This window comes from Triturus cristatus, chromosome 12, assembly GCF_964204655.1.
Source record: "Triturus cristatus chromosome 12, aTriCri1.1, whole genome shotgun sequence".
NCBI classification, from domain to species: domain Eukaryota; kingdom Metazoa; phylum Chordata; class Amphibia; order Caudata; family Salamandridae; genus Triturus; species Triturus cristatus.
The window spans coordinates 401,612,745-401,627,190 of NC_140595.1; the positions used below are offsets into that span (position 1 = coordinate 401,612,745).

Sequence of the window (14,446 nt, forward strand, 5' to 3'; positions counted from 1 at the left end):
AGTAGCGTTGGAGGCAGTCAGTCTTTTATTAACTATCATGACCAACACAACGTGATTCATATTACTTCCATCTTGACAAATTGTATTCAGGCACAGACTCCGACTATAAGGTAGTGAGGACATTCTGATGCTGTGAACGTCTTTTTAAAGCTTAAAGGAATGATTGTGAGTTTTGCTTACCATATAAATTGGTAAAATGATGCCGTTTGCCGGAAGACTTCTTTTTTTTTTTTTCTTCAGTCTCGGCAATGCAGAGAAACTCGGGTGGCAAACACTGCCACTGGTGGTCATTCAGTATAATCTGCAGATGGAAAAGTCCACTGTTAGCACATTTACATTAAGCAATAGAAAAAAAATCTTGATTTTTATAAAGGGTAAACAGATCAATACTGTGGAGACTGTATTATTGTGAAAATCAACAGCTCATTAGAAAATAAAATCTCAATTTGTGTTTTTAACCTCCTATACTTCTCTGCACCCATGTCTCATTTGCTAACAGTCTCTAAACAACTGTAGCACGTACATTAGGACGTAGGTAAATAGATCTGTTTGCCATCCAAGTGGCAGCGTACCCTTCTCACTTCATTTGGTTTAGGATATGTTATGCCAGTAGCAAGTAAGCCAGCTGATAAGTTGAGAGGGGGGGGTTTGCTACACTTAATGGGTATAATAAAAACTATGAATAGCATAATTACCATCTTCATTTTAGCCAATTGCTACCAGTTCAGCAATAGTGAAGGTCAGACTCCTGTGCTCAAACTTGCGTTTATACACATTTAGAAGTCTCAATAAATGCCATACTTTCTTACATCTTACCATTCTTAGTTTTCAGTTGGGCATCCTGTCTATCCTGCTACTCATTTCATTACCAAGAAAAATGTATCCTACTGCTTGCTAGGTAACCGAGTGGCCTTCATGTCAGACAACATCTTGCTTTCGCTTTATGATGTAAGCTTGCTAGGCAACAAAGTGTCCCTCATGTCAGACAACATCTTGCTTTAGCTTTATGATGTCAGAGCGGCACTGGACCAATTGTCCTTGTGGAAGCTGACCACACAGGAGGATGAGAGATCAGACATCTGTATTCATGACTACAAGCCAAATAGGACGGGGAATGGTAAAAGACTATGAACCACTCAATGCACTGGAGCCTTTTTGAAAGTGGGATGGAGATGGATACAAAAAAGGAGATTATCATTAACAACAATCCATCTTGAGTATCAGAGTCCAACACACAGAGTGCAGGGGAAGAGGCTACATAAGCTTCCTTCCTTCAGAACGTAGCACTATCGTTCTAAAGTGAGATAGTGCATTTCAGCCTCAAAGGCAGCAATTTCCTCAAATGGAACATTGCTAGCACCAGAATATAAAAGCAGGCTTTAGTAGCATTGGAGGCAGTCAGTCTTTTATTAACTATCATGACCAACACAACGTGATTCATATTACTTCCATCTTGACAAATTGTATTCAGGCACAGACTCCGACTATAAGGTAGTGAGGACATTCTGATGCTGTGAACGTCTTTTTAAAGCTTAAAGGAATGATTGTGAGTTTTGCTTACCATATAAATTGGTAAAATGATGCCGTTTGCCGGAAGACTTCTTTTTTTTTTTTTCTTCAGTCTCGGCAATGCAGAGAAACTCGGTTGGCAAACACTGCCACTGGTGGTCATACAGTATAATCTGCAGATGGAAAAGTCCACTGTTAGCACATTTACATTAAGCAATAGAAAAACAATCTTGATTTTTATAAAGGGTAAACAGATCAATACTGTGGAGACTGTATTATTGTGAAAATCAACAGCTCATTAGAAAATAAAATCTCAATTTGTGTTTTTAACCTCCTATACTTCTCTGCACCCATGTCTCATTTGCTAACAGTCTCTAAACAACTGTAGCACGTACATTAGGACGTAGGTAAATAGATCTGTTTGCCATCCAAGTGGCAGCGTACCCTTCTCACTTCATTTGGTTAGGATATGTTATGCCAGTAGCAAGTAAGCCAGCTGATAAGTTGAGAGGGGGGGGTTTGCTACACTTAATGGGAATAATAAAAACTATGAATAGCATAATTACCATCTTCATTTTAGCCAATTGCTACCAGTTCAGCAATAGTGAAGGTCAGACTCCTGTGCTCAAACTTGCGTTTATACACATTTAGAAGTCTCAATAAATGCCATACTTTCTTACATCTTACCATTCTTAGTTTTCAGTTGGGCATCCTGTCTATCCTGCTACTCATTTCATTACCAAGAAAAATGTATCCTACTGCTTGCTAGGTAACCGAGTGGCCTTCATGTCAGACAACATCTTGCTTTCGCTTTATGATGTAAGCTTGCTAGGCAACAAAGTGTCCCTCATGTCAGACAACATCTTGCTTTAGCTTTATGATGTCAGAGCGGCACTGGACCAATTGTCCTTGTGGAAGCTGACCACACAGGAGGATGAGAGATCAGACATCTGTATTCATGACTACAAGCCAAATAGGACGGGGAATGGTAAAAGACTATGAACCACTCAATGCACTGGAGCCTTTTTGAAAGTGGGATGGAGATGGATACAAAAAAGGAGATTATCATTAACAACAATCCATCTTGAGTATCAGAGTCCAACACACAGAGTGCAGGGGAAGAGGCTACATAAGCTTCCTTCCTTCAGAACGTAGCACTATCGTTCTAAAGTGAGATAGTGCATTTCAGCCTCAAAGGCAGCAATTTCCTCAAATGGAACATTGCTAGCACCAGAATATAAAAGCAGGCTTTAGTAGCGTTGGAGGCAGTCAGTCTTTTATTAACTATCATGACCAACACAACGTGATTCATATTACTTCCATCTTGACAAATTGTATTCAGGCACAGACTCCGACTATAAGGTAGTGAGGACATTCTGATGCTGTGAACGTCTTTTTAAAGCTTAAAGGAATGATTGTGAGTTTTGCTTACCATATAAATTGGTAAAATGATGCCGTTTGCCGGAAGACTTCTTTTTGTTGTTTTTTCTTCAGTCTCGGCAATGCAGAGAAACTCGGTTGGCAAACACTGCCACTGGTGGTCATTCAGTATAATCTGCAGATGGAAAAGTCCACTGTTAGCACATTTACATTAAGCAATAGAAAAAAAATCTTGATTTTTATAAAGGGTAAACAGATCAATACTGTGGAGACTGTATTATTGTGAAAATCAACAGCTCATTAGAAAATAAAATCTCAATTTGTGTTTTTAACCTCCTATACTTCTCTGCACCCATGTCTCATTTGCTAACAGTCTCTAAACAACTGTAGCACGTACATTAGGACGTAGGTAAATAGATCTGTTTGCCATCCAAGTGGCAGCGTACCCTTCTCACTTCATTTGGTTTAGGATATGTTATGCCAGTAGCAAGTAAGCCAGCTGATAAGTTGAGAGGGGGGGTTTGCTACACTTAATGGGAATAATAAAAACTATGAATAGCATAATTACCATCTTCATTTTAGCCAATTGCTACCAGTTCAGCAATAGTGAAGGTCAGACTCCTGTGCTCAAACTTGCGTTTATACACATTTAGAAGTCTCAATAAATGCCATACTTTCTTTCATCTTAGTTTTCAGTTGGGCATCCTGTCTATCCTGCTACTCATTTCATTACCAAGAAAATGTATCCTACTGCTTGCTAGGTAACCGAGTGGCCTTCATGTCAGACAACATCTTGCTTTAGCTTTATGATGTCAGAGCGGCACTGGACCTATTGTCCTTGTGGAAGCTGACCACACAGGAGGATGAGAGATCAGACATCTGTATTCATGACTACAAGGCAAATAGGAGGGGGAATGGTAAAAGACTATGAACCACTCAATGCACTGGAGCCTTTTTGAAAGTGGGATGGAGATGGATACAAAAAAGGAGATTATCATTAACAACAATCCATCTTGAGTATCAGAGTCCAACACACAGAGTGCAGGGGAAGAGGCTACATAAGCTTCCTTCCTTCAGAACGTAGCACTATCGTTCTAAAGTGAGATAGTGCATTTCAGCCTCAAAGGCAGCAATTTCCTCAAATGGAACATTGCTAGCACCAGAATATAAAAGCAGGCTTTAGTAGCGTTGGAGGCAGTCAGTCTTTTATTAACTATCATGACCAACACAACGTGATTCATATTACTTCCATCTTGACAAATTGTATTCAGGCACAGACTCCGACTATAAGGTAGTGAGGACATTCTGATGCTGTGAACGTCTTTTTAAAGCTTAAAGGAATGATTGTGAGTTTTGCTTACCATATAAATTGGTAAAATGATGCCGTTTGCCGGAAGACTTCTTTTTTTTTTTTTCTTCAGTCTCGGCAATGCAGAGAAACTCGGGTGGCAAACACTGCCACTGGTGGTCATTCAGTATAATCTGCAGATGGAAAAGTCCACTGTTAGCACATTTCCATTAAGCAATAGAAAAAAAATCTTGATTTTTATAAAGGGTAAACAGATCAATACTGTGGAGACTGTATTATTGTGAAAATCAACAGCTCATTAGAAAATAAAATCTCAATTTGTGTTTTTAACCTCCTATACTTCTCTGCACCCATGTCTCATTTGCTAACAGTCTCTAAACAACTGTAGCACGTACATTAGGACGTAGGTAAATAGATCTGTTTGCCATCCAAGTGGCAGCGTACCCTTCTCACTTCATTTGGTTTAGGATATGTTATGCCAGTAGCAAGTAAGCCAGCTGATAAGTTGAGAGGGGGGGTTTGCTACACTTAATGGGAATAATAAAAACTATGAATAGCATAATTACCATCTTCATTTTAGCCAATTGCTACCAGTTCAGCAATAGTGAAGGTCAGACTCCTGTGCTCAAACTTGCGTTTATACACATTTAGAAGTCTCAATAAATGCCATACTTTCTTACATCTTACCATTCTTAGTTTTCAGTTGGGCATCCTGTCTATCCTGCTACTCATTTCATTACCAAGAAAAATGTATCCTACTGCTTGCTAGGTAACCGAGTGGCCTTCATGTCAGACAACATCTTGCTTTCGCTTTATGATGTAAGCTTGCTAGGCAACAAAGTGTCCCTCATGTCAGACAACATCTTGCTTTAGCTTTATGATGTCAGAGCGGCACTGGACCAATTGTCCTTGTGGAAGCTGACCACACAGGAGGATGAGAGATCAGACATCTGTATTCATGACTACAAGCCAAATAGGATGGGGAATGGTAAAAGACTATGAACCACTCAATGCACTGGAGCCTTTTTGAAAGTGGGATGGAGATGGATACAAAAAAGGAGATTATCTTTAACAACAATCCATCTTGAGTATCAGAGTCCAACACACAGAGTGCAGGGGAAGAGGCTACATAAGCTTCCTTCCTTCAGAACGTAGCACTATCGTTCTAAAGTGAGATAGTGCATTTCAGCCTCAAAGGCAGCAATTTCCTCAAATGGAACATTGCTAGCACCAGAATATAAAAGCAGGCTTTAGTAGCGTTGGAGGCAGTCAGTCTTTTATTAACTATCATGACCAACACAACGTGATTCATATTACTTCCATCTTGACAAATTGTATTCAGGCACAGACTCCGACTATAAGGTAGTGAGGACATTCTGATGCTGTGAACGTCTTTTTAAAGCTTAAAGGAATGATTGTGAGTTTTGCTTACCATATAAATTGGTAAAATGATGCCGTTTGCCGGAAGACTTCTTTTTTTTCTTCAGTCTCGGCAATGCAGAGAAACTCGGTTGGCAAACACTGCCACTGGTGGTCATTCAGTATAATCTGCAGATGGAAAAGTCCACTGTTAGCACATTTACATTAGGCAATAGAAAAAAAATCTTTATTTTTATAAAGGGTAAACAGATCAATACTGTGGAGACTGTATTATTGTGAAAATCAACAGCTCATTAGAAAATAAAATCTCAATTTGTGTTTTTAACCTCCTATACTTCTCTGCACCCATGTCTCATTTGCTAACAGTCTCTAAACAACTGTAGCACGTACATTAGGACGTAGGTAAATAGATCTGTTTGCCATCCAAGTGGCAGCGTACCCTTCTCACTTCATTTGGTTTAGGATATGTTATGCCAGTAGCAAGTAAGCCAGCTGATAAGTTGAGAGGGGGGGTTTGCTACACTTAATGGGAATAATAAAAACTATGAATAGCATAATTACCATCTTCATTTTAGCCAATTGCTACCAGTTCAGCAATAGTGAAGGTCAGACTCCTGTGCTCAAACTTGCGTTTATACACATTTAGAAGTCTCAATAAATGCCATACTTTCTTACATCTTACCATTCTTAGTTTTCAGTTGGGCATCCTGTCTATCCTGCTACTCATTTCATTACCAAGAAAAATGTATCCTACTGCTTGCTAGGTAACCGAGTGGCCTTCATGTCAGACAACATCTTGCTTTCGCTTTATGATGTAAGCTTGCTAGGCAACAGAGTGTCCCTCATGTCAGACAACATCTTGCTTTAGCTTTATGAGGTCAGAGCGGCACTGGACCAATTGTCCTTGTGGAAGCTGACCACACAGGAGGATGAGAGATCAGACATCTCTATTCATGACTACAGGGCAAATAGGAGGTGGAATGGTAAAAGACTATGAACCACTCAATGCACTGGAGCCTTTTTGAAAGTGGGATGGAGATGGATACAAAAAAGGAGATTATCTTTAACAACAATCCATCTTGAGTATCAGAGTCCAACACACAGAGTGCAGGGGAAGAGGCTACATAAGCTTCCTTCCTTCAGAACGTAGCACTATCGTTCTAAAGTGAGATAGTGCATTTCAGCCTCAAAGGCAGCAATTTCCTCAAATGGAACATTGCTAGCACCAGAATATAAAAGCAGGCTTTAGTAGCGTTGGAGGCAGTCAGTCTTTTATTAACTATCATGACCAACACAACGTGATTCATATTACTTCCATCTTGACAAATTGTATTCAGGCACAGACTCCGACTATAAGGTAGTGAGGACATTCTGATGCTGTGAACGTCTTTTTAAAGCTTAAAGGAATGATTGTGAGTTTTGCTTACCATATAAATTGGTAAAATGATGCCGTTTGCCGGAAGACTTCTTTTCTTTTTTTTTCTTCAGTCTCGGCAATGCAGAGAAACTCGGTTGGCAAACACTGCCACTGGTGGTCATTCAGTATAATCTGCAGATGGAAAAGTCCACTGTTAGCACATTTACATTAAGCAATAGAAAAAAAATCTTGATTTTTATAAAGGGTAAACAGATCAATACTGTGGAGACTGTATTATTGTGAAAATCAACAGCTCATTAGAAAATAAAATCTCAATTTGTGTTTTTAACCTCCTATACTTCTCTGCACCCATGTCTCATTTGCTAACAGTCTCTAAACAACTGTAGCACGTACATTAGGACGTAGGTAAATAGATCTGTTTGCCATCCAAGTGGCAGCGTACCCATCTCACTTCATTTGGTTTAGGATATGTTATGCCAGTAGCAAGTAAGACAGCTGATAAGTTGAGAGGGGGGGTTTGCTACACTTAATGGGAATAATAAAAACTATGAATAGCATAATTACCATCTTCATTTTAGCCAATTGCTACCAGTTCAGCAATAGTGAAGGTCAGACTCCTGTGCTCAAACTTGCGTTTATACACATTTAGAAGTCTCAATAAATGCCATACTTTCTTTCATCTTAGTTTTCAGTTGGGCATCCTGTCTATCCTGCTACTCATTTAATTACCAAGAAAATGTATCCTACTGCTTGCTAGGTAACCGAGTGGCCTTCATGTCAGACAACATCTTGCTTTAGCTTTATGATGTCAGAGCGGCACTGGACCTACTGTCCTTGTGGAAGCTGACCACACAGGAGGATGAGAGATCAGACATCTGTATTCATGACTACAAGGCAAATAGGAGGGGGAATGGTAAAAGACTATGAACCACTCAATGCACTGGAGCCTTTTTGAAAGTGGGATGGAGATGGATACAAAAAAGGAGATTATCATTAACAACAATCCATCTTGAGTATCAGAGTCCAACACACAGAGTGCAGGGGAAGAGGCTACATAAGCTTCCTTCCTTCAGAACGTAGCACTATCGTTCTAAAGTGAGATAGTGCATTTCAGCCTCAAAGGCAGCAATTTCCTCAAATGGAACATTGCTAGCACCAGAATATAAAAGCAGGCTTTAGTAGCGTTGGAGGCAGTCAGTCTTTTATTAACTATCATGACCAACACAACGTGATTCATATTACTTCCATCTTGACAAATTGTATTCAGGCACAGACTCCGACTATAAGGTAGTGAGGACATTCTGATGCTGTGAACGTCTTTTTAAAGCTTAAAGGAATGATTGTGAGTTTTGCTTACCATATAAATTGGTAAAATGATGCCGTTTGCCGGAAGACTTCTTTTTTTTTTTTTTCTTCAGTCTCGGCAATGCAGAGAAACTCGGGTGGCAACCACTGCCACTGGTGGTCATTCAGTATAATCTGCAGATGGAAAAGTCCACTGTTAGCACATTTACATTAAGCAATAGAAAAAAAATCTTGATTTTTATAAAGGGTAAACAGATCAATACTGTGGAGACTGTATTATTGTGAAAATCAACAGCTCATTAGAAAATAAAATCTCAATTTGTGTTTTTAACCTCCTATACTTCTCTGCACCCATGTCTCATTTGCTAACAGTCTCTAAACAACTGTAGCACGTACATTAGGACGTAGGTAAATAGATCTGTTTGCCATCCAAGTGGCAGCGTACCCTTCTCACTTCATTTGGTTTAGGATATGTTATGCCAGTAGCAAGTAAGCCAGCTGATAAGTTGAGAGGGGGGGGTTTGCTACACTTAATGGGAATAATAAAAACTATGAATAGCATAATTACCATCTTCATTTTAGCCAATTGCTACCAGTTCAGCAATAGTGAAGGTCAGACTCCTGTGCTCAAACTTGCGTTTATACACATTTAGAAGTCTCAATAAATGCCATACTTTCTTACATCTTACCATTCTTAGTTTTCAGTTGGGCATCCTGTCTATCCTGCTACTCATTTCATTACCAAGAAAAATGTATCCTACTGCTTGCTAGGTAACCGAGTGGCCTTCATGTCAGACAACATCTTGCTTTCGCTTTATGATGTCAGAGCGGCACTGGACCTATTGTCCTTGTGGAAGCTGACCACACAGGAGGATGAGAGATCAGACATCTGTATTCATGACTACAAGGCAAATAGGAGGGGGAATGGTAAAAGACTATGAACCACTCAATGCACTGGAGCCTTTTTGAAAGTGGGATGGAGATGGATACAAAAAAGGAGATTATCATTAACAACAATCCATCTTGAGTATCAGAGTCCAACATACAGAGTGCAGGGGAAGAGGCTACATAAGCTTCCTTCCTTCAGAACGTAGCACTATCGTTGTAAAGTGAGATAGTGCATTTCAGCCTCAAAGGCAGCAATTTCCTCAAATGGAACATTGCTAGCACCAGAATATAAAAGCAGGCTTTAGTAGCGTTGGAGGCAGTCAGTCTTTTATTAACTATCATGACCAACACAACGTGATTCATATTACTTCCATCTTGACAAATTGTATTCAGGCACAGACTCCGACTATAAGGTAGTGAGGACATTCTGATGCTGTGAACGTCTTTTTAAAGCTTAAAGGAATGATTGTGAGTTTTGCTTACCATATAAATTGGTAAAATGATGCCGTTTGCCGGAAGACTTCTTTTTTTTTTTTTTCTTCAGTCTCGGCAATGCAGAGAAACTCGGGTGGCAAACACTGCCACTGGTGGTCATTCAGTATAATCTGCAGATGGAAAAGTCCACTGTTAGCACATTTACATTAAGCAATAGAAAAAAAATCTTGATTTTTATAAAGGGTAAACAGATCAATACTGTGGAGACTGTATTATTGTGAAAATCAACAGCTCATTAGAAAATAAAATCTCAATTTGTGTTTTTAACCTCCTATACTTCTCTGCACCCATGTCTCATTTGCTAACAGTCTCTAAACAACTGTAGCACGTACATTAGGACGTAGGTAAATAGATCTGTTTGCCATCCAAGTGGCAGCGTACCCTTCTCACTTCATTTGGTTTAGGATATGTTATGCCAGTAGCAAGTAAGCCAGCTGATAAGTTGAGAGGGGGGGTTTGCTACACTTAATGGGAATAATAAAAACTATGAATAGCATAATTACCATCTTCATTTTAGCCAATTGCTACCAGTTCAGCAATAGTGAAGGTCAGACTCCTGTGCTCAAACTTGCGTTTATACACATTTAGAAGTCTCAATAAATGCCATACTTTCTTTCATCTTAGTTTTCAGTTGGGCATCCTGTCTATCCTGCTACTCATTTCATTACCAAGAAAATGTATCCTACTGCTTGCTAGGTAACCGAGTGGCCTTCATGTCAGACAACATCTTGCTTTAGCTTTATGATGTCAGAGCGGCACTGGACCTATTGTCCTTGTGGAAGCTGACCACACAGGAGGATGAGAGATCAGACATCTGTATTCATGACTACAAGGCAAATAGGAGGGGGAATGGTAAAAGACTATGAACCACTCAATGCACTGGAGCCTTTTTGAAAGTGGGATGGAGATGGATACAAAAAAGGAGATTATCATTAACAACAATCCATCTTGAGTATCAGAGTCCAACACACAGAGTGCAGGGGAAGAGGCTACATAAGCTTCCTTCCTTCAGAACGTAGCACTATCGTTCTAAAGTGAGATAGTGCATTTCAGCCTCAAAGGCAGCAATTTCCTCAAATGGAACATTGCTAGCACCAGAATATAAAAGCAGGCTTTAGTAGCGTTGGAGGCAGTCAGTCTTTTATTAACTATCATGACCAACACAACGTGATTCATATTACTTCCATCTTGACAAATTGTATTCAGGCACAGACTCCGACTATAAGGTAGTGAGGACATTCTGATGCTGTGAACGTCTTTTTAAAGCTTAAAGGAATGATTGTGAGTTTTGCTTACCATATAAATTGGTAAAATGATGCCGTTTGCCGGAAGACTTCTTTTTTTTTTTTTCTTCAGTCTCGGCAATGCAGAGAAACTCGGGTGGCAAACACTGCCACTGGTGGTCATTCAGTATAATCTGCAGATGGAAAAGTCCACTGTTAGCACATTTCCATTAAGCAATAGAAAAAAAATCTTGATTTTTATAAAGGGTAAACAGATCAATACTGTGGAGACTGTATTATTGTGAAAATCAACAGCTCATTAGAAAATAAAATCTCAATTTGTGTTTTTAACCTCCTATACTTCTCTGCACCCATGTCTCATTTGCTAACAGTCTCTAAACAACTGTAGCACGTACATTAGGACGTAGGTAAATAGATCTGTTTGCCATCCAAGTGGCAGCGTACCCTTCTCACTTCATTTGGTTTAGGATATGTTATGCCAGTAGCAAGTAAGCCAGCTGATAAGTTGAGAGGGGGGGTTTGCTACACTTAATGGGAATAATAAAAACTATGAATAGCATAATTACCATCTTCATTTTAGCCAATTGCTACCAGTTCAGCAATAGTGAAGGTCAGACTCCTGTGCTCAAACTTGCGTTTATACACATTTAGAAGTCTCAATAAATGCCATACTTTCTTACATCTTACCATTCTTAGTTTTCAGTTGGGCATCCTGTCTATCCTGCTACTCATTTCATTACCAAGAAAAATGTATCCTACTGCTTGCTAGGTAACCGAGTGGCCTTCATGTCAGACAACATCTTGCTTTCGCTTTATGATGTAAGCTTGCTAGGCAACAAAGTGTCCCTCATGTCAGACAACATCTTGCTTTAGCTTTATGATGTCAGAGCGGCACTGGACCAATTGTCCTTGTGGAAGCTGACCACACAGGAGGATGAGAGATCAGACATCTGTATTCATGACTACAAGCCAAATAGGATGGGGAATGGTAAAAGACTATGAACCACTCAATGCACTGGAGCCTTTTTGAAAGTGGGATGGAGATGGATACAAAAAAGGAGATTATCTTTAACAACAATCCATCTTGAGTATCAGAGTCCAACACACAGAGTGCAGGGGAAGAGGCTACATAAGCTTCCTTCCTTCAGAACGTAGCACTATCGTTCTAAAGTGAGATAGTGCATTTCAGCCTCAAAGGCAGCAATTTCCTCAAATGGAACATTGCTAGCACCAGAATATAAAAGCAGGCTTTAGTAGCGTTGGAGGCAGTCAGTCTTTTATTAACTATCATGACCAACACAACGTGATTCATATTACTTCCATCTTGACAAATTGTATTCAGGCACAGACTCCGACTATAAGGTAGTGAGGACATTCTGATGCTGTGAACGTCTTTTTAAAGCTTAAAGGAATGATTGTGAGTTTTGCTTACCATATAAATTGGTAAAATGATGCCGTTTGCCGGAAGACTTCTTTTTTTTCTTCAGTCTCGGCAATGCAGAGAAACTCGGTTGGCAAACACTGCCACTGGTGGTCATTCAGTATAATCTGCAGATGGAAAAGTCCACTGTTAGCACATTTACATTAGGCAATAGAAAAAAAATCTTTATTTTTATAAAGGGTAAACAGATCAATACTGTGGAGACTGTATTATTGTGAAAATCAACAGCTCATTAGAAAATAAAATCTCAATTTGTGTTTTTAACCTCCTATACTTCTCTGCACCCATGTCTCATTTGCTAACAGTCTCTAAACAACTGTAGCACGTACATTAGGACGTAGGTAAATAGATCTGTTTGCCATCCAAGTGGCAGCGTACCCTTCTCACTTCATTTGGTTTAGGATATGTTATGCCAGTAGCAAGTAAGCCAGCTGATAAGTTGAGAGGGGGGGTTTGCTACACTTAATGGGAATAATAAAAACTATGAATAGCATAATTACCATCTTCATTTTAGCCAATTGCTACCAGTTCAGCAATAGTGAAGGTCAGACTCCTGTGCTCAAACTTGCGTTTATACACATTTAGAAGTCTCAATAAATGCCATACTTTCTTACATCTTACCATTCTTAGTTTTCAGTTGGGCATCCTGTCTATCCTGCTACTCATTTCATTACCAAGAAAAATGTATCCTACTGCTTGCTAGGTAACCGAGTGGCCTTCATGTCAGACAACATCTTGCTTTCGCTTTATGATGTAAGCTTGCTAGGCAACAGAGTGTCCCTCATGTCAGACAACATCTTGCTTTAGCTTTATGAGGTCAGAGCGGCACTGGACCAATTGTCCTTGTGGAAGCTGACCACACAGGAGGATGAGAGATCAGACATCTCTATTCATGACTACAGGGCAAATAGGAGGTGGAATGGTAAAAGACTATGAACCACTCAATGCACTGGAGCCTTTTTGAAAGTGGGATGGAGATGGATACAAAAAAGGAGATTATCTTTAACAACAATCCATCTTGAGTATCAGAGTCCAACACACAGAGTGCAGGGGAAGAGGCTACATAAGCTTCCTTCCTTCAGAACGTAGCACTATCGTTCTAAAGTGAGATAGTGCATTTCAGCCTCAAAGGCAGCAATTTCCTCAAATGGAACATTGCTAGCACCAGAATATAAAAGCAGGCTTTAGTAGCGTTGGAGGCAGTCAGTCTTTTATTAACTATCATGACCAACACAACGTGATTCATATTACTTCCATCTTGACAAATTGTATTCAGGCACAGACTCCGACTATAAGGTAGTGAGGACATTCTGATGCTGTGAACGTCTTTTTAAAGCTTAAAGGAATGATTGTGAGTTTTGCTTACCATATAAATTGGTAAAATGATGCCGTTTGCCGGAAGACTTCTTTTCTTTTTTTTTCTTCAGTCTCGGCAATGCAGAGAAACTCGGTTGGCAAACACTGCCACTGGTGGTCATTCAGTATAATCTGCAGATGGAAAAGTCCACTGTTAGCACATTTACATTAAGCAATAGAAAAAAAATCTTGATTTTTATAAAGGGTAAACAGATCAATACTGTGGAGACTGTATTATTGTGAAAATCAACAGCTCATTAGAAAATAAAATCTCAATTTGTGTTTTTAACCTCCTATACTTCTCTGCACCCATGTCTCATTTGCTAACAGTCTCTAAACAACTGTAGCACGTACATTAGGACGTAGGTAAATAGATCTGTTTGCCATCCAAGTGGCAGCGTACCCATCTCACTTCATTTGGTTTAGGATATGTTATGCCAGTAGCAAGTAAGACAGCTGATAAGTTGAGAGGGGGGGTTTGCTACACTTAATGGGAATAATAAAAACTATGAATAGCATAATTACCATCTTCATTTTAGCCAATTGCTACCAGTTCAGCAATAGTGAAGGTCAGACTCCTGTGCTCAAACTTGCGTTTATACACATTTAGAAGTCTCAATAAATGCCATACTTTCTTTCATCTTAGTTTTCAGTTGGGCATCCTGTCTATCCTGCTACTCATTTAATTACCAAGAAAATGTATCCTACTGCTTGCTAGGTAACCGAGTGGCCTTCATGTCAGACAACATCTTGCTTTAGCT

General features: G+C 39.5%; 1 protein-coding gene across 1 annotated transcript in view; it reads right to left on the reverse strand.

Moving 5' to 3' along the window:
- The window catches only part of LOC146776018 (uncharacterized), a 72,953-nt gene that overhangs the window by 26,858 nt on the left and 31,649 nt on the right, over window positions 1-14,446 (reverse strand). Inside the window, exons 25-35 of the mRNA XM_085637751.1 lie at window positions 13,696-13,817; window positions 12,321-12,436; window positions 10,941-11,061; window positions 9,633-9,754; window positions 8,314-8,435; window positions 7,006-7,127; window positions 5,631-5,746; window positions 4,251-4,371; window positions 2,942-3,064; window positions 1,562-1,682; window positions 181-301 (exon numbers count right to left, since the gene is read on the reverse strand). Coding sequence (XP_085493877.1) covers window positions 288-301; window positions 1,562-1,682; window positions 2,942-3,064; window positions 4,251-4,361 — 369 coding nt within the window. The 5' untranslated portion in view covers window positions 4,362-4,371; window positions 5,631-5,746; window positions 7,006-7,127; ... (3 more) ...; window positions 12,321-12,436; window positions 13,696-13,817 and the 3' untranslated portion in view covers window positions 181-287. The remainder of the gene's footprint in view (window positions 1-180; window positions 302-1,561; window positions 1,683-2,941; window positions 3,065-4,250; window positions 4,372-5,630; window positions 5,747-7,005; window positions 7,128-8,313; window positions 8,436-9,632; window positions 9,755-10,940; window positions 11,062-12,320; window positions 12,437-13,695; window positions 13,818-14,446) is intronic.